This window comes from Bos mutus, chromosome 20 (assembly GCF_027580195.1).
Source record: "Bos mutus isolate GX-2022 chromosome 20, NWIPB_WYAK_1.1, whole genome shotgun sequence".
NCBI classification, from domain to species: Eukaryota; Metazoa; Chordata; class Mammalia; order Artiodactyla; family Bovidae; genus Bos; species Bos mutus.
In genome coordinates this window covers 62,510,820-62,537,833 of record NC_091636.1, presented here as the reverse complement: position 1 = coordinate 62,537,833, position 27,014 = coordinate 62,510,820, and the positions used below count along the sequence as shown (strand labels likewise).

General features: G+C 49.7%; 1 protein-coding gene across 2 annotated transcripts in view; it reads left to right on the top strand.

Moving 5' to 3' along the window:
* Positions 1 to 14,969: 14,969 nt before the first annotated feature.
* ANKRD33B (ankyrin repeat domain 33B) overlaps positions 14,970 to 27,014 on the top strand; it is a 99,203-nt gene continuing 87,158 nt past the window's right edge. For both annotated transcript variants that reach the window (XM_070357715.1, XM_070357714.1), the window contains exon 1: positions 14,970 to 15,692. In XM_070357715.1, coding sequence (XP_070213816.1) covers positions 15,327 to 15,692 — 366 coding nt within the window. In that variant the 5' untranslated portion in view covers positions 14,970 to 15,326. The remainder of the gene's footprint in view (positions 15,693 to 27,014) is intronic.

Below are 27,014 nucleotides of genomic sequence, written 5' to 3'. Positions count from 1 at the left end.
GGAGGACTTCTTGAGGGGCACAGCCTCCAGTTACAAGGATTAAAAGAATTTCTGGGGTGGGGAGAGAGCTGGGACTCTGAGTTTATCCTTCCTTTCATAATAAATCTTTACTGAGGGCTAATAATAAGAATAGCAGTAGTCATGTATGGATGTGAGAGTTGGATCATAAAAAGGCTGAGTGCTGCAGAATTGATGCTTTTGAACTGTGGTGCTGGAAGAAGACCCTTGAGAGTCCCTTGGACAGCAAGGAGATCCAACCAGTCCATCCTAAAGGAAATCAACCCTGAATACTCATTGGAAGGACTGATGCTGAAGCTGAAGCTCCGATACTTTGGCCGTCTGATGTGAAGAGCCAACTCATTGGAAAAGACCTTGATGTTGGGAAAGATTGAAGGCAAAAGGAGAAGGTGGCAGCAGAGGATGAGATGGTTAGATAGCATCACCAACTCAATAGCCACAACTTTCTACAAACTCTGGGAAATAGTGGAGGGCAGAGGAGCCTGGCAGGCTGCAGTCCATGAGGTCAGACACAAGTTAGCGACTGAACAACCATCACAACAACAATAAGTGTACCCAGTCTCCTGTTGGTGAACATTTGCTTTCTTCTTTCTTTCCCACCTCCTTCTCTTCCTTCTTCCTCTTTCCCATGAAGAAGAAAGCTTCTCTGAAGAGCCCAGTCTGTGCCTTTTGGACATCTGCACGTTGTGCGGGCTACATAACCAGGAGTTGAATTACTGAGCCAGAGGGTTGATTCTAAGTAGCATTTTGAACCCTGATGTACCAACCCTAAACTTAATCATCCTGCTGTGATCCCACTCCCCTCACCCCGTGCAGAATGGACCAGCACCACGCTGGGGATATAGAGGTAAGACCCCAAACAGGTGTCCTGATGTGGGAGGAGCAGAGAGGGAGGGGTGGGGAGCACAAGTAATGCTAGGGAAGGCCTGGGGGTGAGGAGGAGGATCGGGTCTCTTACTTGGGTGTCTGCGTGGCAATGGTGTCACTAAGCGTAAGAAGGGCAGAAGCAGGAGCCAGTTTGGGGGAGAGAAGTATGAGTTCAGGATGGCCCAGGAAAAGTCCTGAGATGCTGAAGGACCTCAGGGGGTACTACTCAGAGCACAGAAGTCTCTGTGTGTTCATAAAGCTTAACTCAGGAGCCCCGTGTATGGGAGAAAGCCAGGGGGAAGATGTGATTACCTGGAGAGGATGGATACAGAACTAAGAGCCTTGGGCATCCCTGACCCTGGAGGGTCAGGGTGCCTGCTGAGACCAGGTAGGCTTCAAGGGGGAGAAAGTGGTGAGTGTCTAGAATGGCCATGGATTGGACAGAGGATTATTGAGGGGCTCTAAGACCCATGCCCAGCTCAGGGTGGAGACCACACCCACATTGGAAAGACCCCTTGATGGGTGGTACTTAACAGGCTTGGTGATGGTATGGGCAAGGGGTGGTGGGCATGACCCCAAGGGAAAGATGAAATGGTTGTGGGTGGTGGAAGGTCAAGGTAGGATCTGGAGGCAGAGTCTGGTTCTAGAAGACTTTGGGTGAGACCTCGTAAAAGTGACCTGAGACCAGGAAAGAAGAAAGAGCGGGAATGACAGTGCAGTGCTGGGTGAACCAAGAAGGGGTTGGAGGGTTCTGGGGTCTGGTAAGGTCTACGAACCAGATCAAGTGAGGCATAAGAGCTGGGGTGGGACTGAGACTGCCTGAGTGTCCACAGCTAGAATGAAAAAAAGGCAGCCTTAGACTTACAGCAAATGTGTTCCACCCGATGTGTAGAACTCTACGATCTCAACGTCAAGTCGTTTTTGCAGCATTTTACCTTTACTCTCTAGTGTCTGCTCCAGCTGAGTGGCAAGCGTTCACACATGACCCTGTGGCAGAACCAGGTGAAGTATTGTCACTAGAAGCATTTGCAAGGGGACAATCCTGCTTCGTTCGAGAGATCTGAGGCTCGGGCACACGGTGCCTGGGGGCAGAGAGACATGTTCCAATTTTCTGTTGTGTGGGTACAGTCCTATTTTCCCCCCGGCAAGAGTCATCCCCAGGGCTTCCCTGGTGGCTCAGTGGTAAAGAATCTGCCTGCCAATGCAGGAGACACGGGTTCAATCCCTGATCCAGGAAGATCCCACATGCCATGGAGCAACAAAGCCTGTGTGCCATGACTATTGAGCCTGTGTTCTAGAGCCCGGGAGAAACAACTTCTGAACCCATGTACCAAAAATACTGAAACCCATGCACCCTAGAGTCTGTGCTTCACCACAAGAGAAGCCACTGAAATGAGACACCCTTGCAGTGCAAAGGAGAGTAGCCCTGGCTCACCACAACTAGAGAAAACCCAAGAGTAGCAATGAAGACTCGGTGCAACCAAAAATAAACAATACAATTATATATATAACAAATAAAATTATATATATATATATATATATATATATATATATATATATATATACTGACCAACGTCCGTATAGTCAAAGCTATGGCTTTTCCAGTAGTCATGTATGGATGTGAGAGTTGGACTATAAAGAAAGCTGAGAGCCAAAGAATTGATGCTTCTGAACTGTGGTGTTGGAGGAGACTCCTGAGATCCAACCAGTCCATCCGAAAGGAAATCAGTCCTGAATATTTATTGGAAGGACTGATTCTGAAGCTGAAACTCCAATCCTTTGGCCACCTGATGCAAAGAACTGACTCACTGGAAGAGACCCTGATGCTAGGAAAGTTGAAGGCAGGAAAAGAAGGGGACAACAGGATGAGATGGTTGGAAGGCATCACTGACTCGATGGACATGAGTTTGAGCACTGACACCCTGATGTCGCAGGGGACACCTGTTCAGTTACTGGTTGGGGAACTGATATCCCACAGGGTACGTGGCAATGGCCAAAGATAAAAATAAAGAATAGAGGGATATAGTTCAGATATCTTTAAAAGGAGAGACTATCTGAGACGCTCCAGCTGGAGAGCGATTTGGTTCCATTCCCCTGACGATCTCGTGAAAGGCAATCTGGGTCCAAGACCTGGGGCTTGGAGAGTGAGTGCAGACTGACATGGTGAGGGGCAGAGAATCATGGTCAGAACTGCTGGGGTCTCTGGCCTCTATGCTGCAGGGGTGGAGTTCCGGGGAAAGATACTCCCCTCCCCAGTTCAGCACGAAAGCTCTTCTGGTTGAGACTGGAAGGTCTGGGGCAAGGGAGGTGGGGACAGCCAGAGTCCATCTGCCTACAAGACAGCAAGGACCCAGGTCCTCCATGACTCAGCAGCAGACACACACAAGCTGAGGCTCCCCTGAGGTTGAAGGGAGTTGAAATACCGACTCTCTTCTATTCTTCCAGATCTAATGCCCATTCATTCAGTCAACCGGCGAGGCAGCCACTGTCTGTCGCCCTTGCCTCCAGTTTGGGTCATAAAGATTCTGATTGGGCTGCTCCCCCACAAGACAAGTATTCGCTGGGCTCTACTGTCTGAGTCGGAGACAGATTCTGTGGGAGAGTTGCCATGGTTTCCTGCTTCAGTTGTGCTTAGAGCATCGGGCCCCCGTCCCCCACCCTAGCCGGTCCCTCAGAGCCAGACCTCCATCACCCTGCTCCCGGGACCCTGCTGTCGCCACCAGGACACCTACACGCCCCCGGTGCACCAGCAAAGACAACAAGATTCCGGATCAACCTGGAGTTCCCCGCCTCCATCTGTGCCTTGTCTACTTTGACCCGATGATGCAGCTTGAAAGAACTTTGCCAAGTACTTTCTTCACTGATCTCCCGTGAGGAGAATGAGAAACTGATGAAGCTACAGAGTCAACAAGGTGGCCAGATCTTCCTCGAGGAGGTCAAGAAACTGGGCCGTGACAACTGGGAGAACAGGCTGAATCTGCTGGTGGTTTAGTAGCTCAGTTGTGTCCGACTCTTGCGACGCCATGGACTGTAGCCTGCCAGGTTCCTCTGTCCATGGAATTTTCCAGGCAAGAATACTGGAGTGGGTTGCCATTTCCTTCTCCAGGGGATCTTCCTGACCCAGGGATTGAACTCAGGTCTCCTGTGCTACAGGTATTCTCTTGCATCGCGGGCAGATTCTTTACCAACTGAGCCATCAGGGAAGCAAGAATCCCCTGGAGCATGCTTTTGACATTGGGAAAGAAAACTGTAAACCAGTCATTACCAGAACTGCACAAACTGGCCACTGACAAAATAACTCCCACTAGGACTTCCCTGGTGGCTCAGACGGTAAAGCATCTGCCTACAATGGAGGAGACCTAAGTTCGATCTCTGGGTTGGGAAGGTCCTCTGGAGAAGGAAATGGCAACCCACTCCAGTACTCTTGCCTGGAAAATCCAATGGATGGAGGAGCCTGCTGGGCTATAGTCCATGGGGTTGCAAAGAGTCGGACACAACTGAGCGACTTCACTTTCACTTTCACTTTTGGGTAACTTCACTGAGACTCGTGACCTGAATGAGCAGGTGAAATCCATCAAAGAACTGGGTGACCACATTAGCAGCTTGTGCAAGTGTCCTGGCTCTGGCACGGCAGAGGGTCACTTTGACAAGTGCATCCTGGGAGACAGTGATGTCATGAGCTAACTAAGCATTACGCTGGTTTCCCATAGACATGGGGGTGACCTGGTCACCAAGGCAGTGCATGTGTTGTCGGGGTTACCTTTAGCTTTTCTAGAAGCAGGAAAAAACATCTACTTAAGTTCCTTCATTTACCTCATAAATAATCTGCTCCCCTGACCTCCAAAATAAATTAGAGAACTTTCTTGAGGTTCTGCTCTGTGATACTGTTCAACCCTTCCAGTCTGGGTTATCTACAGCCCCAGTGGCTGGTAGCTCTGGGACATTCGCTTCATATGTCATGAGCGTATCAACAGGTTCAGGCAGCTTACTGTCAGAAGCAACTGCAAGCTTTCCAAGGCTGTTCTATCCTCCCTTTCCACTGACACATTCTCAAGAAATTCTGCAGACACGGGGAACAGACTTGTGGACACAGGGAGGGGAAGACAGGGTGGGATGAATGGAGAGAGTAGCAAGGAGACATACACCGTTACCAGATGCAAAATTACATAGCCAGTGGGAATTTGCTGTATGATGCAGGGAGCTCACCCCAGTGCTCTGTGACCACCTAGAGGGGTGGGATGGGGTGGGAGGTGGGAGGGAGGTTCAAGAGGGAGGGGGCATATGTATACCTATGCCTGATTCATGCTAGTATAGGACAGAAACCAACACAATATTGTAAAGCGATTATCCTCCAATTACAAATAATTTAAAAAAAAAGAAAGAAATTCTGTCAACAGACTTCCCTGGAGGTCCAGTGGCTAAAACTCTGAGTTCCCAACACAGAGGGCTCGAGTTCCATCCCTGGTCGGGGAACTAGATCCCACATGCGCCAACAATGACAACGAAAGACCGGCATGCCCCTATGACAATCAAAGATCCCGTGTGCCTCAACTGAGACGCGGCGCAACCAAGTTAAGTACCTAAATAAAAATAAATATTAAAAAAAAAAAAAAAGAAATTCTGTCAAGGAGAATGTTTGTGAGGGCTGGCAGGGGAAGAGAGAGATCTGTGCTAAGAGAGAAGAAACCAGAACCAGGTCTCGAAGGGGTGCCGATCCCTGTAAGCATCCTTGCAGTCTGGTGAGGGGGACTCCGAGCCGACTGTTGCCGCAGGGACGGTGGGCGGAGTCACCAGCGGGGAGGAGCCTGCAATAAAATGTGCAGATTGAGATGCTGGGTGTGCGTCTGCTTCCTCAGTAAAACCAGGTGACTGAGTAACTGCTGATGAGAGAGGGAAGAACAGAACTGTGGGGTTTTTAGCATCGTAAACTGGGGGGATACTTTTAGTCCAAGAATAAAATGCCAAAATGTGGTGAATTCTTGAGACAACCTATACCCTCACAGCCAAAGAGTGAAAATGAGCTGATAAAAAGTTGTAAGTGTCGTCTGCACCTCCTGTTGTAAGAGGGGGGCGTGTGGTTCCCCAAAACCTGTGCCCAGGGTGCTGGTCTTTGGAATTGATGAGCTGATTGTTTCCGGGTTTGGTAGGACAATCTAGGTCTGGCAGGGTGGGAGGGTTGTCTTAGGTTTAGGAGCTAGAGAAAGCTGGGATCGAGATTGCTCAGCCATCTCTTATTTATTCATTCAGGAACAGGAGGCATGAATGGATGAGGACCCCACGGCCGGCATAGCTCACACTCCCACTTCCTTTCTGTCTTAATTCCAAAGCTCCTTCCTCAGCAGGACATTCTCTAGCTCTCTCAACTCAAACTCTAACCCCTGGATCCTTCCATTTCCTCTCCTCATTTTAGTTTTTTTCTCGGCCCGTAACACTATTTCCCATGCTATGCATTTCATGTACTTATGTTGTTTATTTTACGTCTCCCCAACAGAATGGGAGCACCCCAAAGGCAGGAGTTATGGACTGAAATGCGTCCCCCTAATGTTGAAGGCTTAACTTCTCTGTTCTCAGAATGTGCCCTGGTTTGAAAACAGGGCAGTGACACATCTAATTACTTTAGATGGGACCACTGGGGTGGGCCCTAATCCAGCATGACTGGCGTCCCTTAAAAAGGGGGGAGATTCAGATCCCCAAACACACACAGATGGAGGCAGGGATGGGGTGATGTTTCTAGAAGCCAAGAGAATCAGAGGGCCAGCAAATCCATGGAAATCCGGGGAGAGCACAGACTAGATCCTGTCTCACAGCCTCAGAAGAAACTCACCTTCTGACACCTTGATCTTAGGCCTCTAGCCTGCCGAACTGTGAGAGAACACATTCCTAGTGTTTAAGCCACCCACTTTGTGGTGTTTTGTTACAGCAGTACTGTAAATAAACTAATGTAGCAGGGAATTAATTTTTACTTCAGTTTAAAAATATTTGCCCAATGACTCTACCATCAAGCACTGCATGTTCAGCCTAAATTCTCTCTGCCCTTAGCTTTGACCTCCTGGGCATGGTTTGACAGGAAACCCAGCCAGAGTTAGGCCGAGTGATAGGTGTAAGCCATACTGAATGATTGATGGTACTTAAAATTCTGATTTAGTCTTTGCTTTGATTATGGGATTTATGCTTGGTTTGGGACAGTGATGGGGCCTGGAGACCCTGCCCTAAGGACTGGTGGGTCCAGGCTCAGAGCTGTGTGTATCACCCCATTCCTCCTGATTGACAAGATGCACCTCTAGAGGCAGGACCACCAGTACTGGGTGAGACCTGAGTCTCCTTGGTGTGTGGTCCCAGCAGTCTGAGTATGATGGTTACATACGGCAAGATATTAATCTGGCTTTATAGAGAACCATTGATAGTCAGAAGTTGGTACAGAATCCAGATATACCCCCAGGGTCCTATTTAGATAGGAAGGGAGTAGGGCACAACCTTTAAAAAAAAATGACATAGCCATTGGATACAACATAAACTGGTTAGACCCAGCTAGGTCCAAGATGGTGGTCGATTTGACTTCCAAGACACCTTGAGCCTTAGTATTTTGTTGTTGCTGTTGTTTAGTCACTAAGTCTCATCCGACTCTTTTTCAAGCTCATAGACTGTAGCCCACCAGTCTCCTCTGTCCATGGGATTTCCCAGGCAAGAACTGGAGTGGGTTGCCATTTCCTTCTCCAAGGGATCTTTCCAACCCAGGGATCAAACCTGCATCTCCCGCATTGCTAGTGGGTTCTTTACCTCTGAGTCAGAAGGAAAGTCCTTTGAGCCTTAACATACACTCATTGTAACACATCAGCAGGCTAAATGACGCACCTACAGGTGCCTAGATGGTTCCGGAGCTGACCATAAAAGGCCAGGAAATAGGCGGTGGTCCAGTTCCTGGAAATACCCATCACTTGCCCCAACTAATTGGAATAACACTCCCACTTTTAGCCTATGAAATTATCAGCTTATAAAAACTAACAACCCCACACCCTGGGGTCACTCTCACTTTCTGTTGATGGAATGTGTCTCTCTCTAAATAAACTTGCTTTCGCTTTACTATGGCTTGCTCTTGAATTCTTTACCGCATGAAGTCAATGATGCTCACTTGGTAGCCTGCCCCAGGGACTCACCCAAGGTCTGGGACGTGACCATCTTGTAACATCTCATTTTTCTTTACTGACACACTGTGTCTTCCTACCTTTGATGATATGTTGCTTTTTAATTCCTGAAGGTCTGAAGACTTAGAAGTAACAAGTTCAGGTTGCTACTCGGTACCTGATCTTGTCTAAATTCAGAAGGTCCCAAGAGATGGCAGAGGTTGGTTTAGGATGCTAAGTCTTCTCCTGGTGGCTCAGAACGGAAAGCCTGCAATACAGGAGACCCGGGTTCAATCCCTGGGTCGGGAAGATCCCCTGGAGAAGGAAATGGCAACCCATTCCAGTATTCTCGTCTGGAAAATCCCATGGACAGAGGAACCTGGTGGGCTACAGTCCATGGGGTCACAAAGAGCAGGACATGACTGAGCAACTTCACTTTCATTTTCAATCAAGACGGTGAGACATCCTCTTAGATGCTGGAGATTAAAAACTAGTAATAAATTAAGTTCCTGTGGTATAGCACAGGGAGCTATATTCAATATCCTGTGATAAACCATAATGGAAAAGAATATGAAAAAGAATGTCTATATAGCAGAATCACTTTGCTGTACAGGAGAAATTAATACAACATTGTAAATCAACTATACCTCAAAAAAAAAAAATCACCTAGTAAGACCTGGTTCTTGAATTTTGAGAATTCTCAAGTTATAAAAAGGAAGACAGTTTTGCAAAAAAATTGTTGGAAAACAGTAACAGAAAGTATTATAGGTGTGTGAACAAAGGGGTAATGATGGGAAAATAGATATTTGCCCTGTTCCTAGGGTAGAAGGCCAGGGTGGGTTGTGTAGTCTTCTGCTGAGTAATTCCTTGAATAGCTTTTTATATCACATATGTCTCCCTAAGTTAACCTTAAAAATCCAACCACTTTTATTCAGATGAGGAGCCAAGGACTTTTGTCCTTGAAGGAAACATGGTTTCTCTGCTGCTGCTGCTGCTGCTAAGTCACTTCAGTCGTGTCCAACTCTGTGCAACCCCATAGACGGCAGCCCATTAGGCTCCCCCGTCCCTGGGACTCTCCAGGCAAGAACACTGGAGTGGGTTGCCACTTCCTTCCTCAATGCATGAAAGTGAAAAGTGAAAGTGAAGTCCCTCAGTCGTGTCCGACTCTTAGCAACCTCATGGACTGCAGCCCACCAGGCTCCTCCGTCCATGGGATGGCTTCTCTAGTTATACCCTTTTATCTCTAATTCCCATCAAGAGCAGGGACAAGGCAGAAGTGTTGGCAGTGAGGAGCACACATGCACATGCTTCTTCCACGTATTTACCCACAAGGGCAGAAATCCTCCCTAAGTTCTTAAATGGCTGCACCAGTCCCGATTACAGCAGGAGGGATCTCATCGCTGTCCACTGAATGGAGTTAGAGGCAGAGGGCGGTTAATCTCTTTAATAGGAGAGCCAGAAATACACAAGAGGCTGCTCCTTATATCTCTAAGTAGGTCAGATGGATAATCTGGCCCAGTCATTCTGTAGATGGACTCCAGGACATGCTAAGTTACTTCTATTTCATTGCTGAAACCAAGCAAATCAGATGGGACTTGAACCACGGGGTGGGACTGGAACCTGGCCAAAACCCAGACTGGGACTTGAAGGTGCAGTCTTTTTGTTATTGTTGTTAAAATATTTTATTTACCTGTTTTATTTGTCTGCATCAGGTCTTGTTTTGGCACAGGGAGCTTCATTGCATCATGCAGGATCTTTTCATTTCGGGTCTTGGACTCTCTAGTTGTGTTGTGTGGGCTTAGTTACCCTTTACTTCCCCAATCAGGAATCGAACCTATGGCCCTTGTAGTGGAAGCACAAAGTTCTAACCACTGGACCAAGGAATTCCCCAAGCTCAGGTTCTTGACATCTTGTAGCAGAAATAATTCAGTGACAGACAAAGTGATAGGTACGAATTGGATTTATTTAGAAAGGCAATGGCAACCCACTGCAGTACTCTTGCCTGGAAAATCCCATGGCCGGAGGGGCCTGGTAGGCTGCAGTCCATGGGGTCGCTGGGAGTCGGACACGACTGAATGACTTCACTTTCACTTTTCACTTTCATGCATTGGAGGAGGAGATGGCAGCCCACTCCAATGTTCTTGCCTGGAGAATCCCAGGGACGAGGAGCCTGGTGGGCTGCTGTCTATGGGGTTGCACAGAGTAGGACACGACTGAAGTGACTTAGGAGCAGCAGCAGAAAGATACACATTTCATAGACAGAATGTAGTCTACCTCAAAAGGCAAGATGGGCCCTGAGAGAAACACATCTCACAGAGTGTGGACCATCTCAGAAGGTGAGAGGCCTGGAAATTTTGGGTGGTTAGTTTTTATGGGCTGAATACTTCTGTAGGTGAAGGAGTGGGAGAATTATTCTATTTCAGTGAAGGGTTGAGAGTTTTCAAGAATAGGGATACCCCCAATTTTGGGTATTTTATGGTTAGCCTCTGATGAACTGTCACGGTGCTGGCTTCCCTGGTGGCTCAGAGGGTAAAGCATTTGCCAGGAATGCGGGAGACCAGGGTTCGATCCCTGGGTTGGGAAGATCCCCTGGAGAAGGAAATGGCAACCTTGGTAGGCTACAGTCCATAGGGTCACAAAGAGTTGGATGCAACTAAGTGACTTCATGATGCTGGTAGGGGTGTCACTTAGATGCTAATGTATTATAATGGGGGCTTCCTTGTTGGCTCAAATGGTAAAGAATCTGCCTGCAATGCAAGAGACCCAAGTTCCATCCCTAGGTCAGGAAGATTCCCTGGAGAAGTAAATGGCCACCCACTCCAGTATCTTTGCCAGGAAAATTTCATGAACAGAGAAGCCTGGCCATGAGCACATGAGTGCATAATGCGTGCATATTACAATGAGCATATGGAGAGGCTCATGGTCCGCTGGAGGTTGGATCTTCCACCATCTTGGACCTACTTGGTTCTAGCCAGTTTCTGGTGTGTCCTCATGGCTGTATCTTCCTTCCAAAGGTTGTGCCCACCCTCCTTGCCTCTTGTTTCAGGTGCTGAAATAAAAGCACAGAATGTAAAATCTGGGAATTAAGTTTTATCGAGACCTTACTGAGGGTATAGTCTGGGAAACAGCCTCTCAGATAACTCCGAGGAACTGCTTTGAAAGAGGTACGGAGTGGAACAGGAAAGTGAAAGTGTTGGTCGCTCAGTTATGTCTGACTCTTTGTGAACCCATAGACTGTAGCCTGCCAGGCTCCTCTGTCCACGGAATTCTCCAGGCAATACTGGAGTAGGTAGTCACTCCTTCTCCAGAGGCTCTTCCTGACCCGGGGATCAAACTTGAGTCTCCTGCATTGAAGGCAGATTCTTTACTGTCTGAGGGACCTATATGTATAATTTGCTGGGAAAAAACCATGGAACTGAACATCAAAAGATCACTGTGAATCACAAAGAACAGACATCTCAAATTAACGAGTTTAGTGCTTTTCTCTTTATGGAAAAATGCAAGAATCTAGGATCATGGAAATTTTCCCTTAGATGTTTATCTTAACCATCTAGGGGCAGACAGCCAAAGCACAAAATATTTCCTTTTTTTCCCTTTCCATTCTGGATTCCCCTGTCAGTGGGGGACTGCAATGCCTTATGACTTGATCCTTGTAGAACTGGAATGGCCAGCAACATTTTTTTTTTCTTTACAGATACAGTAGGAAAATTTTGGGAATATCCTAAGTATCAAGACTAGGAGTTGGTCAAATACAGGTGTAACTCAGTCAAGATCTAGAACTATTATGATTGCAACTCAACAGTGGGGATGTCATCAGAAGTCAGTTTGTCAGATACCACAGTCTGCACTGTATCCCAAGGTGCACTGCCTTCCAAAAGAAAAAACGAAAAGCATTTCTCTTTCAGCTCACGTGGGTAGTTCTCTCGGCAAACAGGGCAACACATTTGGAGCACCTGTTGCCGCAGAGGAGTTTATGTCATACAGCAAATGGATACTCTAACTTTCATAATAACGAAAGTCAACAGTTACTACGTGCTAAAATTCAGACATATGAAATGCTTAAAATCATTCTGCCATTCGTTCTATTCTAGAGGTTGGGACCTTGGTTATTTGATAAGCAATGAACTCACCTGCCAATGCAGGAGACATAAGAGACGTGGGTTTGATCCTTGGGTTGGGAATATCCCTTGGAGGAGGGCATGGCAACCCACTTCAGTATTTCTTGCCTGAAGAATCCCCATGGTCAGAGGAGCCTGGCAGGCTGCAGTCCGTGGGGTTGCAAAGAGTCTGAAGTGACTTAGCACACACGCACGCATGGGGAGGGTTCATGCATGGCTCCACCGTTAGGTCATCTCACTTTGCTTTCTAAACAAATTTTGTGGGGAGTGTGCCATTACAGGTGCATTCAGTTTTCAGTCTTTAAATACACTGCTTGTAATTTTTTAAGACCTTCCTGTTATAGCTATTACAGTTAGGTGGCCTCTTTGAGAAATATAACTAAAATAGTGAATTTTTTTTTTAAATAGCCCAAGGACAAATTATTCAACTGAATCAACCAGCTGTTTAATTGCCATACATATATAAAACTTAACTATCACAACATTGTCAGTTGGCTATACCCCAATACAAAATAAAAAGCTCAAGAGAAAGAAAGAATATTAATATTTAAAAACTTAAACATCATCAATCAAAAGAACAGAATTCAGCTATTCCATTGAAACTTAACTATCTTGGATCAAATACAGTTCTGTAAAATGTTACCTATTAAGAGTTCTGAGTGTGTTGGCAGTTTTGATAAGCTGCTTTCTCCTTCTTGGGTAGATTTTGTACATATAATGTTGACTTAAAATCCCCAAGGCCTAATTGTGTGTTCTCTCACAACACTGAGCATCTCTTGTCTTTGTGGTAAAAGGGGAGCATTTCTAAAAGGGAAAACCAGTTTGGTTTGGAGTTGGATCCCTCACAAAAGGCTAGTTTTTATTTGGAGCTGGCCATTTCAGAAGTTTACCTTTAAAGGTTACACCATGTAGTGATATTTGCAACCGAATTTCCAAGGAAGGAAAGGAGGAAGTGGGGAACCCTGAAGATAGAGCTTAACTTTGGTGGTGAAATACCCAGGGATGAGGGCTGAGGGGTTGCCCACTCCTGGGGGTCCACTTCCCCACTCCAGGACCACAGCCCCATCCCTGGGGACCCCCAGCCCAGCCCTCTGGGTACTTTGATAGGCACAGCTGGCCTGGGGTTAGAGGAGGGGAGGGTTAGCAAACTCATCTCTCTGCCTGGGCAGAGGGGGAGGGTCACTTCAACTTGTAAAAATCCCCTGACTTCATTTAGCCTCTGGAAACACCAAAAACAGCGGTCAGTCTTGAAAGGTGGAAATTTCCAGTGGGGATTTATGTAAATATGGCTACTTAGAAAAGAAAAAAGCAAACTATGACCCGGGGTATTTTTGGCTTCAGAGAGAAAGCCCCGGACTACAGGAGGCCGGTGCGCCCGGGGTTCACTTTCGGTTCAAGGCTCGCTCGGGCGTCCATCTCTCCTGTCCGCAGCCCCACCCCGTCCTCCCGACCTCGGGGATGCCAGGTTCCCAGTCAGCCCGGAGGACACTGGAGGCCACGGGGATCACCACGGGCAGGTCGCACAGAACGCCAGGGCCTCAAGATGCAGAGGCCTAGGCAGTTGGAACCTCACTCAGGCCCCCGCCAACCATCCCCGGTGGTGTCTTTGACCGCGTTCCCCACTGTGGCCCTCAGCCTGCCCGCCCAGGCCTGGAATCTTCTAGTTTGTCCCCAGCTCCAGCGGCCGCCGGGTTTTGTTCACCTTGGTGCCCCGAGGGCCTCTCAGGAGCTGGCACCGGGTAGGCACGCTGTCCAGAGCGGTGGAAATTAAAGAAGGAAAGGAGGGTGAGGAGACAGAAAGAAGCGCTGTTTCACCCGTGGGCTCCGCGTCCGCCCATGGACCTGAGGTGGTTTCTGTCCAAGATGCGACATCCCCCGACGGCCCCAACCCTCACGCCACATCTCCCCCATCCTAAAAGCTTTTTCCATGAGGATTTGGCCCACGGTCCCACGATGCGTCTTCCTGTAGGAGGCCTGAGGCTCCCCGCGGCGGGGCTTCACCCTCTGCGCTGGGACCGACGGGGCGGGGTAGGGGGGTAGGCCAGGCTCTGGCCGGGGGGGACCGGGGTTGAGGGGACGGTTCGGGGATGGGACCCGGGCCATCGCTGCGGGTCGGCTCTCTGTGTTTGGCAAGCAGCAGCGGAGTCTGAGCCGGGGTGGTGGCTTCCGCCTGTGCATCCGTCTAGACTCCGCAGATAAAGGGACCCTGGCCAGGGGTGAGGGAGTGGGGTACCCTTCGGATCTGGAGCCGCCCCTTCTCACCCAAATGTCATTCCCCCAACCCCGGCGGCTCCAGGACAGCGGCTCCGAGGCGCTCGTTGAGAAGCCATCTGAAAGGGATCGCTGGCCCGGGTCTTCTCCCTGGTCTCCCGCCTCGCCTCGGCCTGGGATGTCCCCGGGGGCAGCCCGGAACTCCCGGTTCAGAGGGGCAGGGTCCCCAGCTGGATACCATCTCCCACGCATCCACCCGTCCTCCGTGCCCAGGGCCGTCTTAACCCGGGAGCGAAGTTGGCCTCGGAGCCTAGACTCCCGGAAAAAATGCACAAACAGGCTGGGAGTCTCGGACGATGAGAAACTGCCCCCCCAACCCCCTCCCCACCCCGCCACCCCAGCCCGCAGGCCTGACGCCCGGGGTGGCTCCGGGCCCAGGGATTTGGTGTTACCGACGGCTGAGCCCGCTGCGTCCTCCGACCCCCACCTTCACCCTCATCCCGAGAGCAGGGGCGGGGCCACCAGCCACGAGGGCGTTCAGGTTCTTTAGTTGTCGCTTCTGGTTCTCCCGCGTGCGCATTTCTCAGCTCCCGGGCACAGCAGCCGGCTGCACCGAACCCGCGGGGCCGAGGCGCCCCCTGCTTGGCTCTTAACTTTTGCCAGGATCACGCCGGGTGGTGGGGGGCGGGGGGTGGCGCGGGACCCCGGGGCGCGCACCTCCTCGGGCTCGGCCGTCCCCGCCCGCGCCCGCCCGCCGCGCTCGGAAAGCCCCCGCGGCTCCTCCTACCCCCGAGGGGCTTTCTCCAGCCTCCGGTGACTCGAGTCTTGGAGCGCGGCCGCCGGGCGCGCGTTTCCGCCGAGCTGGAGCGCGCAGAGCCCTTCTGCTTTTCTGGGGCCGCCGGGGACAAGGGGCGGTGACCTCGGTGCGCGCCCGGCGTCCCCGGCTCCCGGCCCGCTCCCCGGCCCCCCGGCCCGCGCCCCGGCCTCCGGCATGGTGCTGCTGGCCGGGCCCGGGCCGGAGGGCGGCGGGGCGCGCCGCGTGTCCCCAGAGCCACCGTCCCCACCCCGGGACGCGCAGGCCGGGGAGGACCCAGCTGACTACGAGGAGTACGAGGACTTCTCGAGTCTGCCCGACACCCGCAGCATCGCCTCGGACGACTCCTTCTACCCTTACGGAGATGAGGAGGAGTACAGCTCGGTGAGCGCGGAGAGCGCTCCGGAGCCTGTTCCGGAGGGCGTCCCGGAGGCGGCTACCCTCCTGCGCGCCGCCTGCGCCAACGACGTGGGGCTGCTGAGGGCGCTGGTGCGGCGAGGGCCCAGCGCCGAGGAGGTGCAGGAGACCGATCGCAACGGCCGGGTAAGAGCGCGCCCGCTCGGGGTTCGGGGCCCCTCCGCCCTCCTCGGCCCCGGCCCGGCGATGACTTTGCCGCGGCCGAGAGTGCCGTTTCCCAGCTCCATGGGAACGCGGGACGCCCGGCGCCCTGGGCGGCCTGCCCATACCCGGCTGGAGGGAGCCGCACAATTGCTCCGTGGTCACAGCGCCTCGGGGACCGTCGCCAGACCCGCGCGCGTGCTCACCGCAGCCCCTTCTAGTTTCCCGCCCGCGGAGTCTTCCATGCTCCCCTGGGGCCCGCGCTGGGATCTGAGCTGGGGCGTCTCGCGGGTCCCTTCACTCCGGGTCCCCTCTGACCGTCAACCCTCCTCGCCTGCAGGGGAAACCCCTTCTGCAAAATGCCCCAGTCGCCCCCAGTGCCCCCAGGGTTCGGCCCTCTCGCTGCCCCTGCGCTTGGCCTTTCACGCCCGAGCGCGGATCGGCTTCTGCTCGCCTCCCGGGTTCGAAGTTGGTTCTGGGACCCCCTCCTTCCTCGCATCCCTCCCCCTGCCCAGGCGCGGCCGCGCCCGATGACCCACGCGGTGGCCGGCCAGCGCGATGTCCGACTGGGCTATCCTCACGGTCACCGCGGAGAGCCGAGGGCCATCGCGCGCCCCCTCCCCGGGGCAGGTCCCTGCAGGGGAGCACAGCGGGGCGGCAGGAGCACACCCGCAGGGCAGGCGGGCGTGGGGGTGGGGAGAAGCACGAGGGATCCATGAGTCATGACAAGACTCAGGGACGATGAGAAACACTGAGAAAAAAAAAGAAAGAAAAAGTTGGCTCGAGAAGGACTGGCTCTCGGAACGCAGCCCACCAAAGCCGCGGGAGGAGACAAGCCGCAGGGTGAGCGCAGCGGCCAGGTGCCCGTGGTCGGTGCCCAGCGGACAGTGGCCGCGGTCTCCCTGCCTGTTACGGTCCCCGGGTCCCGCGGGATGGGCAGTCTCTGCCTGGCGCGCAGCCGGAGGGAAGGTACCTTTGCTGGGGAGGTCCCATACTGATGGGAAGGATGTGCGTCTCCTTGGAAACCGGGGGAGCCGGGTGCCTTTGGTTTATCGCGGGGGGTGGGGCTGTGGGGCCCCGGGGTGTTCCTCCCCTGCCTGTGGTCTGGACCCGGCTCAGGCAGACTGGAGCTCCTGCAGGTATGGTCGAACTTGACACCGCAGGTGAACTTGGGGAGGGCTCTCCGCTTGGTGTAATGTGTCAGGTGGTGCTGGCCCCTAGATCTCGAAGGCTCCCAGAGCTGGAGAGGGGCCCGCGTGGGCAGCATCACCCCGGTGACCCTGGGACACCCCAGGGATGTCTGCACCCCAGCCCTCCCTCTGGCCGCCAGGAGGCCCCGGCTGACTGTGCAGCTCTGCTTTCGCTTTTACCAAGGTGACTTTTCACAGATGTTCACGGGAAACCTCAGTTTCCTGAAGCAGGTAACCGGGGGCTGCCTTAAAGGAAGCTCCACAAGGGTTAGGAAGGGTCAGGGATGGGGTGGATCTCTCCTCTGTTGGAGGCAGCTTGGGGTCTCCTGGGGCCTGGGTTGCCCAGCCCCCACTCTGGGCTCCACTAGGCTGTGCTTTGTTGTGTTTCCTTTGGGGGCAAAAAATAAAAGTTGGAAAGCAGCTGTACTGGAGACCACTGAGGACAACATGAACCATCCCCAAGGGGCTTGGGTCTGTTGTACTGAGTTTTGCAGCCTCTTATGAAAGCCTCGAGGGCTTCCCTGATGGCTCAGTTGGTAAAGAATCCAGCTGCAATGCAGGAGACCGGGGTTCGATTCCTGTGTCGGGGAGATCCCCTGGAGAAGGGAAAGGCTACCCACTCCAGTATTCTGGCCTGGAGAATTCCAGGGACTGTATAGTCCATTGGGTTGCAAAGAGTCGGATGCGACTGAGCAACTTTCACTGTGAAAGCCTCTCCCTCAGTGCAGAGTCAGGGGTGGCCAGCTCTGGTCTCTGCCTCAGTTTCCCCGCTGTGATGTGGGGCTGATGGCAGCTTCAATCTGCCAGGTTACTGAACACTAGATCCCTAGCGCACAGCTCTCTGACGTGGCCGTGTTTACTGTCTTGTCGTGTTTTTCACTCACCTACCTTCTCCATGCTCAGAAGAGACATCCTCCAGGTTTTTTTTTTCCTGAGATCAGGCAAAGCTATTTTTCTCTGTGCTTTCCCCCTTGATTACAGAGTCTCCCTTCATTTTTCTGCTCTGAGCCTCCTCTCTGCTCCCCACCAAATCAGGATGGAGAAATGGCCCACAGCCCATCAATGACAAAGGCCCACAACCCATCAAGCCCTTTTATCTTCTGATCAGAAGAAGTGGGTCCTGTGTTCTGGGCTTTGAGGGGGTGAGGCGAGAGCTTCTGTTCTTCCTGGTGGCTTCTTGATCTTGTTATCAAACAGCCTCTGTCTTTCTGAAGCACTTTGAAAGAATGAAGTGTCACAAAGGCCAAAACACAACCCTGTAGCAGATGGGGTAGTGAGTCACTGATGAGCGTTCACTGCAGACCCACTGTGTGCCAGGCACGAGTGGGCACTGCAGGGTCTCCTGAATCAAAGGGTCTCTGCCTTGAGAGTCTTCACCTTTTAATTGAGGAAGAACTCAGAGTGATAGTACCAAGTGCTTAGACGATAATAATAGTACCCAGTGCTTAGAGAGCAATAATACCCAGTGTTTAGAGAGTAATAGTGCCCAGTGCTTAGAGAGTAATAGTGCCCAGTACTTAGAAAGCAATAATACCCAGTGTTTAGAGAGTAATAGCACCCAGTGTTTAGAGAGTAATAGCGCCCAGTGCTTAGAGAGTATTAGCGCCCAGTGCTTAGAGAGTATTAGCGCCCAGTGCTTAGAGAGTACTAGTGCCCAGTGCTTAGAGGGTAATAGCGCCCAGTGCTTAGAGAGTACTAGTGCCCAGTGCTTAGAGAGCAATAGCGCCCAGTGCTTAGAGAGTACTAGTGCCCAGTGCTTAGAGAGCAGTAGCGCCCAGTGCTTAGAGAGTATTAGCGCCCAGTGCTTAGAGAGTATTAGCGCCCAGTGCTTAGAGAGCAGTAGCGCCCAGTGCTTAGAGAGTACTAGTGCCCAGTACTTAGAGGGTAATAGCGCCCAGTGCTTAGAGAGTACTAGTGCCCAGTACTTAGAGAGCAATAGCACCCAGTGTTTAGAGAGTAATAGCGCCCAGTGCTTAGAGAGTACTAGTGCCCAGTACTTAGAGAGCATTAGTGCCCAGTGCTTAGAGAGTACTAGTGCCCAGTGCTTAGAGAGCAGTAGCGCCCAGTGCTTAGAGAGTACTAGTGCCCAGTACTTAGAGAGCATTAGTGCCCAGTGCTTAGAGAGTACTAGTGCCCAGTGCTTAGAGGGTAATAGCGCCCAGTGCTTATAGCCAGAGGCAGGATGTGAGAGGAGCTCTATAGAAGTGCAGAGCAAACATCTTGGAAGCCGGGACGTGAGGACAATCAGGGAAGCCCAGTGAAGGGTGACTTTTGGAGGTGGTGGTGGGAGGACCTTCTAGGCAGGCAGATGGCTCCAAGGCGGTGGTCGGTCACGGTGCGGGACAATGTGGTCGCTGAAGCCAGAGGGGCTTTCCAGGGCTAGCTGCTGAGGGGCCGGCCTGGAGCTGCTGGTTAAGAAATGGGAAGCTGGGAAATCTGGTTTCAGTGTGCTGGTGTCCGGTCTCGGGGCCGTGATACCCCTCCGCACACGGCCACACGACTCGGCTGCTCACAGCCTTCAGCTTCAGGTCTTCAGGGCGTCTCCTCAGGGAAGTCTTTCCTCCCATCCCCAGCCAAGCCAGCAGCTCCTGGAACCAAGGGAGGACAGTCCGGGTGTTCAGCAGTTGAGGCCTGCAATGGCAGGTAGGGTGGTCATTCGAGAGAACCGGTGACGTTCTAGCAAAGACGTAGAGAAGAGGGCTTCGTTGGTGGTTCGGGGGTTAAGAATCCCCCTGCCGATGCAGGGGACACGGGCTGATCCTGGCCCGGGAAGATTCCGTATGTCAAGGGGAAGCTAAGCTCGTGTGCCACAGCGCTGAAGCCCGAGCACCCTAGAGCCTGTGCTGTGCAACACGAGGAGCCACCTCAGTGAGAAGCTTGCACGCTGCAAGTAGGGAAAGGCTGATCGTAGCCATGAAGACCCAGCACAGCCAAAAACAAAACAAAACAAAACAAAACAAACCCGAGTCACATTATTTAAAACGAAAAGATGCAGAGAAGAAAACTCGGAAAGAGCACTTCAGGAAGAGGGCACAGCAAGTGCACAGGTCCTGAGGCAGGAGCTGTTCAGGGGCTGGTCTGTGATCAGTAGCAGTAAAAAGCTTATGGAAAGTCTGAGCGTTTTTGCTGGAGGACAAGGGGAATTGCATTAACTAGCAGACTACTCAGGCCTTCCTGGTGAGTCAGTGGTAAAGAATCCACCTGCCGATGCAGGAGCCGCTGGTTCCATCCCTGGGCTGGGAAGATCCCCCAGAGAAGGAAATGACTACCCACTCCAGCATTCTTGCCTGGGAAATCCCACAGACAGAGGAACCTGGCAGGCTACAGTCCATGGGGTCACAAAGAGTCGGGATAAGTGACTCAGTGATATCTGAGTGACTAGATAACAACAACTGAACTGCTCACAGGCTGCAGATAGTAGCTTCCCAGAAGGAAAATGTCTCTAAAGGCTTTTTAGGGGTTGTGTTTATTGAACTGTTGATCTCTGGTCCATTAAGAAGAGAGTTTGCCGAGATGAGTGAGGTTTCATTTGGCTGGAGTTAACTAAGGATCAGACTTGTTTTGTTTAAGAAGGTGTGTTCTGGGGACTTTGCTGGTGGTCCAGTGGTTAAGACTTCAGGTTTCCAGTGCAAGGGATAAGGATTTGATCCCTGGCCAGGGAACTAGATCCCCTGTGCTACGCTGCATGGCCAAGAAAAAAAAAGGTCTGTTGTTTCCTGGCTCCTGAGATCGGTAGAATTTTGGACCTAGCTCAGCAGAGTCTCCTTCTAAAATATTTATTGTTCTAAAAGGATTGCATAACTGAATATGCAACATGTAAATATTTGTCAAACAATCCTTCAGAAGTATTCAGAGTGTGCTCTGCTGTCTTGTAGATTTATGCTTGTTTTGTTCCCGCTGACTCGGGGACAGTTCTCCTTGTTAATTCTTCACTTCTCTCCTGAGGTAAGGCCCTGACAACTCTGCAGAGAGGACTGCAACCAAAGGAAATGTTTGTGCTGTGTTCATTGTTACAGAACGGTGGTTTGAATGTCAGACAGCTCTTGAACCAAATTAGGCCCAATTCTGCTACCTTGAAAATATTGTACTCTTTCCTTTAAAAAAAAATAATTAAATTTATTCTGGTCATGCCACGTGCTTATCAGAACTTAGTTCCATGGCCAGAGATTTAACCCGGGTCCTCAGCAGTGGAAGCAGAAGCCTTAACCGCTGGACCACCAGGGGAGTCCCCCTCCTCTCTTGATGGGACTCTTATCTTACATGTTTAAGTTCCAGTTCCTCTTGCTGAAATGTTTCAAAGACTACTTCACCCATTTCCTCAGTTGGCTCAGGAATGGCTGCAGTCACCATCTGCATGATTTTGGAGCCCAAGAAAATAAAATCTCTAACTGTTTCCATTGTTTCCCCATCTATTTGCCATGAAGTGATGGGACCGGATGCCATGATCTTAGTTTTTTGTATGTTGAGTTTTAAGCCAGCTTTTTCACTCTCCTCTTTCATCTTCATCAAGAGTCTCTTTAGTTCTTCACTTTCTGTCGTAAGAGTGGTGTCTTCTGCATATCTGAGGTTATTGATTTTTCTCCCAGCAATCTTGATTCCAGCTTGTGCTTCATCCAGCCTGGCATTTTTCATGATGTACTCTGCATATAAGTTAAATAAACAGAGTGACAATATACAGGCTTGAGATAGTCCTTTCCCAATTTGGAACCAGTCTGTTGTTCCTTGTCCAGTTCTAACTGTTGCTTCTTGACCTGCGTACAGATTTCTCAGGAGGCAAGTCAGGTGGTCTGGTATTCCCATCTCTTTCAGAATTTTCCACAGTTTATTGTGATCCACACAGTCATAGGCTTTGGCATAGTCAATAAAGCAGACGTAGGTGTTTTTCTGGAATTCTCCTGCTTTTTCTATGCTCCAGCAGATGTTGGCAACTTGATCTCTGGTTCCTCTGCCTTTTCTAAAACCAGCTTGAACATCTGGAAATTCACGGTTCACGTATTGCTGAAACCTGGCTTGGAGAATTTTGAGCATTACTTTACTAGCGTGTGAGATGAGAGCAATTGTGCTGTAGTTTGAACATTCTTTGGCATTGTCTTTCTTTGGGATTGGAATGAAAACTGACCTTTTCCAGTCCTGTAGCCACTGCTGAGTTTTCCAAATTGAGTGCAGCACTTTCACAGCATCATCTTTTAGGATTTGAAATAGCTCAACTGGGAGTCCATCACCTCCAGTAGCTTTGCTCATAGTGATACTTCCTAAGGCCCACTTGACTTCGCATTCCAGGATGTCTGGTTAGAGGTGAGTGATCACACCATTATGATTATCTGGGTCGTGAAGATCTTTTTTGTATAGTTCTGTGTATTCTTGCCACCTCTTCTTAATATCTTCTGCTTCTGTCTGTCCTTTTTTGTGCCCATCTTTGCATGAAATGTTCCCTTGGTATCTCTGATTTTCTTGAAGAGATCTCTAGTCTTTCCCCATTCTGTTGTTTTCCTCTACTGATCCTCATTGATAACTGAGGAAGTGATATATTTTTAAAATGTTTATTTATTTGGCTGGGCTAGGTCTTAGTTGCAGCATGTAGAATCTAGTTCCCTGACCAGGAATCCAACCTGTGCTCCTTGCAGTGGAAGCACAGAGTCTAAACCACTAGACCGCCAAGTGGGTCCCCCATTTCTTTCATTTTCTGGTTAAAAAAGGACAGGACTTCCCTGACAGTCCAGTGCTTAAGACTTCATGCTTCCACTGCAGGGGGCAAGGTTTGATCCTTGGTTGGGGAACTAAGATTTCACATACTGTGAGGTGTGGGAAAAAAACACAAAGTGGGAAAAAAAAAAAAAACACGATTTTTTAAAGAATAATTTTAGGTTCACAGCAAAATTGAGGGGAAGGAGCAGAGATTTCCCTTATATCCTCTACTCTCCCGAGGCACATCCACCTGCCCCCATTGCCTACATCCCCCACCAGAGTGGTAGGTTTGCTGTAGCTGATGAAGTTACACTGATCCATCACAATCAGCCAAACTCCACAGTTTACCTTGGTTACCCTTGGTGTTGGACACTGTATTGTTGTTTCATTTCAGTGTCATGTTCGACTCTTTTGGGACCCCATGGGCTGGATGTAGCCCGCCAGGCTTCTCTGTCCATGGGATTTCCCAGGCAAGAATACTGGAGGGGGTTGCCATTCTGTGGGTTTGGACAGATGTGTAATGACTCGTATTCACCACTGTAGTGCCATAAAGTGTCCCTTGTGTTCTTCATGTAAGTGTGTCAGTTATCTATGGCCACAGCAATGCTGCATAACAAATAACTGAAACCTCAGGGTGTACACACCAGTCACATGTTGCTGAGGGTGGCCCAGCCCAGCCCATCTCAGCCAGATATGCTTTTAGCTGGGGGTTGGCTGCAGATGGCAGGACGGGGACGGTCTTGGCTGGGGTGGCTGGTCTCTGTCTGTGTGGTTTCTCCTCCTGCAGCAGGCTGGTCTGGGCCTGTTCTCCGAGGCAGGGGCTGAGTTGCCAGGGAGCCAGCAGAGCAAGAAAGGTTCAGCGTCAGTTCTGCTGAAGCAGGTTACAAAGCCAAGCATGAATTTACCCTCTAGTGTGAACTTGCTTTTGCTTGTAGTCGATGCTGTTCACTAACCCTCAGCATTTCTGTTTATTTAAAATGTATCTTTATTGAGGAATATTTCAGATAGGTGCCTGAGGAGAAGGTATCAAGAACCTCCCATGTCCTAACCGTCCAGCCTCAGTGAGTATCAGCTCCTGAAGGCCTGTTTTAATTTTGAGGGACAGGATTATATTTAATGCTGCTTTTGGTGTGTGTGTGTGTATAGGTTTCAGAAACCTAGGAGAAGCATTATCAGGGGGTCTTGAAGCCGGGATGGATTTTGGAGCTTGGTGGTCCCTATCATTTTTTAGTAGAAGAAAGTGGGGCTCAGGGAAGAGGGCCTCTAGATACATCAGGAGAGCTGGCTTCTAGAATGACCCGGCAGCTGTTCATGGTCTGCCTTTTGACCCCTGTGAGCCTCCCCAAGGGGTTTCTGAGCCTTCCACCTTTGCCTCCTGGCTGCACTTGAGGAATGGGCTACCCAGAAATTCTGTGTGCTGATTTTATACTGTTGATTTCCTTTCCAACCTATGTTTGTAAAGGAAGACTAAGACAGAGATGTTACAAAAATCTAAAGCAGTAAGATGGTTTAGAAATTCTTTTGGAATCTCATTTATTTGCCCAACCTTCATGTCAATATGATAAGTGAGCTATTAGTTAAAACTATTTTGAATGACAACTTCTAGTAAATATGGCTACAGTATAGGGAAGGCTTTACAGTATAGGGAAGGCTTTACAGTATAGGGAAAGCTTTAAGTGTGATTTAACTAATTTTAAGTTTCTAAAATTCAATTCCTCTGACCAGACCTTTAGGTCAGTAACTGATGGTTATAGGATTATTCTGATTTTCTCTTTCTTCCTGAATCCATTATGGTAATCTCTGTTTTTCTAGGAAGCTGTTCCATTTTTTTCTCCTAAATTTTAAAGATTAGTAGTATGAGCTTTTTACAGAATTCTCTTTTTAATCTCTGCTATAACGTATTATATCCTGTATTTTTGCATTTTTTGCATTTAAGCTGTTTCTCTTTTGTGGTGTTGCTTAGTCACTCAGTCGCATCCGACTTTGTCTCTTCAAAAATATTTTATTGTCTTTTCAGAGAATCAACTTTTGTTCTGGATCTGTTTCCTTGTTCGCTATTTCATTAATTTCTGCTTTCCTTTTTATTATTTCCTTCCTTCAGGTTTATTCTACATATAACTTTCAAAGTATCACTTTCATTTTTCCCCACAAGTTTTGATATGTAACATTTTATTATTGTTAGGTTTTCATTTATATTAATGATTTCTTTTTTTTTTGACCTAGCAGTTATTTAGAATGGTATTTAATTTTTAAAGTATATATTGTTAGGCTTTATATAAAATAACCTTTGAAGCCTGATTCAGAGACTATGGTCTGCGTGATACTCTGAAAATTTTTGAGACTGACTTTATAGCCTGTTGGGCCAGTAATTCTAAATCATAATGAAAGTCGATCAGTCACGTCCGACTCTTTGCGACCTCATGGACTATACAGTCCATGGAATTCTCCAGGCCACAATACTGGAGTAGGTAGCCTTTCCCTTCTCCAGTGGATCTTCCCAACCCAGGGATTGAACCCAGCTCTTCCACATTGCAGGCAGATTCTTTACCAGCTGAGCCACAGGGGAAGCCCAAGAACACTGGAGTGGGTAGCCTATCCCTTCTTTAGCAGATCTTCCCGACCCAGGAATCGAACTGGGGGTCTCCTGCACTGCAGGTGGGTTCTTTACCAACTGAGCTATGAGGGAAGCCCCAACTATCTAAATCATAACCATGTGATATTTTACAATTTCTCCAAATTAAGTCAAAATAATTCCATATGTAAAAAATATGTAATTTCCTTTAATTAAAAGAAATAAGAGGGATGTAGAGAAGTTGTTAAACTATGTGAACAAAGGAAATATGTGAACAATGGAAATATGTTTCATTCTAGATAGTTGGGAAGTAATTCTTTTAGACAACTGGTAGAATAATGGTGTATGTGTGTGTTTATGAGTTCAGGTTTTATGATGAAGTAGGATATTAAAAATCCTTGATGTCACTCGATGTATGTGTACAGAAAGAATAGAGACTATTTTTTAATGGTATTTCTGAATTTTAAAGACAGTTGAAGGTGGCATTTACTTATTTCTACTAAGTCAGAGACACGGAAATGAAGCGAGACGTGAAATCCCGAGTGCCAGTTGGGTAGGTGGCAGAATTGGATTGGAAGAGTAGGATTTGAGAGCAATTTCCAAGTATCAGAAAAGCAGTGTATGCTTCTAAAGGCATATCGATGTCAGCTGTGAATGAGTTCAGATCCAGGGCAGGCATGTGATGGGTAGGGGGAGATGAAGGAATCAAGCATTTCCCTCTGGCTTCTGTTTCTGAAATGTAGCTGGCTCATGGGCGAGAGGTCACACCTGGTGAGGGACATCCCAGCGGAGAGAGGTGTGCAGGCGAGGGCAGGGGAGAGGCAGGACCTCTGCTCAGGGCTGGTGCCCGCCAGTGAAGGGTGTCACATTTATAGCAGCACACTTGCTGGGATAAGGAAAGACACGTGAATTCAGTTGAAAATGAAGGGCTTCCCTGGAGGCTCAGTGGTAAAGAATCCACCTGCCAGTGCAGGAGACATGGGTTCGATCCCTGATCTGGGAAGCCCCCACATGCCTCGGGGCACCTAAGCCTGTGAGCCCCTAGGGTTGAGCCTGTTTCCTAGAGCCCATGCTCTGCAGCAAGAGGGCAGCGAGAAGCCTGTGCCCCACAACCAGAGAGGAGCTCCTGCCTGCTGCAGCTGGGGAAAAGCCCACGCAGCAGTGGAGGCCCAGCACAGCTGAAGAAATGAATAAAGGAAGGAAGGAAGATGGAGAAATTAGGCTGAGTGAAAAAAAAAAAATCTCTGAGGATTATATGCCATGTGGTTCTATTTACGTAATCTTCCCAAAGTAATGCAGTTGTAGAGATCAGACCTTCTCTTGGGCTTCCCTGGTGGCTCAGCTGGCAAAGAATCCACCTGCAATGCAGGAGACCTGGGTTTGATCCCTGGTTTGGGAAGATCCCCTGGAGAAGAGAAAAGTTACCCACTCCAGTATTGTGGCCTGGAGAATTCCATGGACTGTGTAGTTCATGGGGTTGCAAAGAGTCGGACACGACTGAGCGACTTTGACTTTCAGAGATGCAGAACAGACGGGGGGTTGCTGGGTTAGGGCTCTGCGGGGAGGAGTGGATGGTACTCTGGCTGGGGCAGGCCTGCTTCTAGATCGTGGTGGTGGTTACCCGGAGCTGCACGAGGGTTACAATGGCAGAGGACCACACACAGACACACACACACACACACACACACACCAGGGACCCCTGAACAAGCTCTGTGGAATGCAGCAGTGCCCCTTTCCTGATGCTCTTGCACTATAATTATGCAGATGTTGATACTGGGGAGACAGGCTGAAGGGGTGGCTTCGTGTCAGTTGACCACTATTTCAAAATCAAAAATTTAGTAGAAATGAGGGGAGGCATGC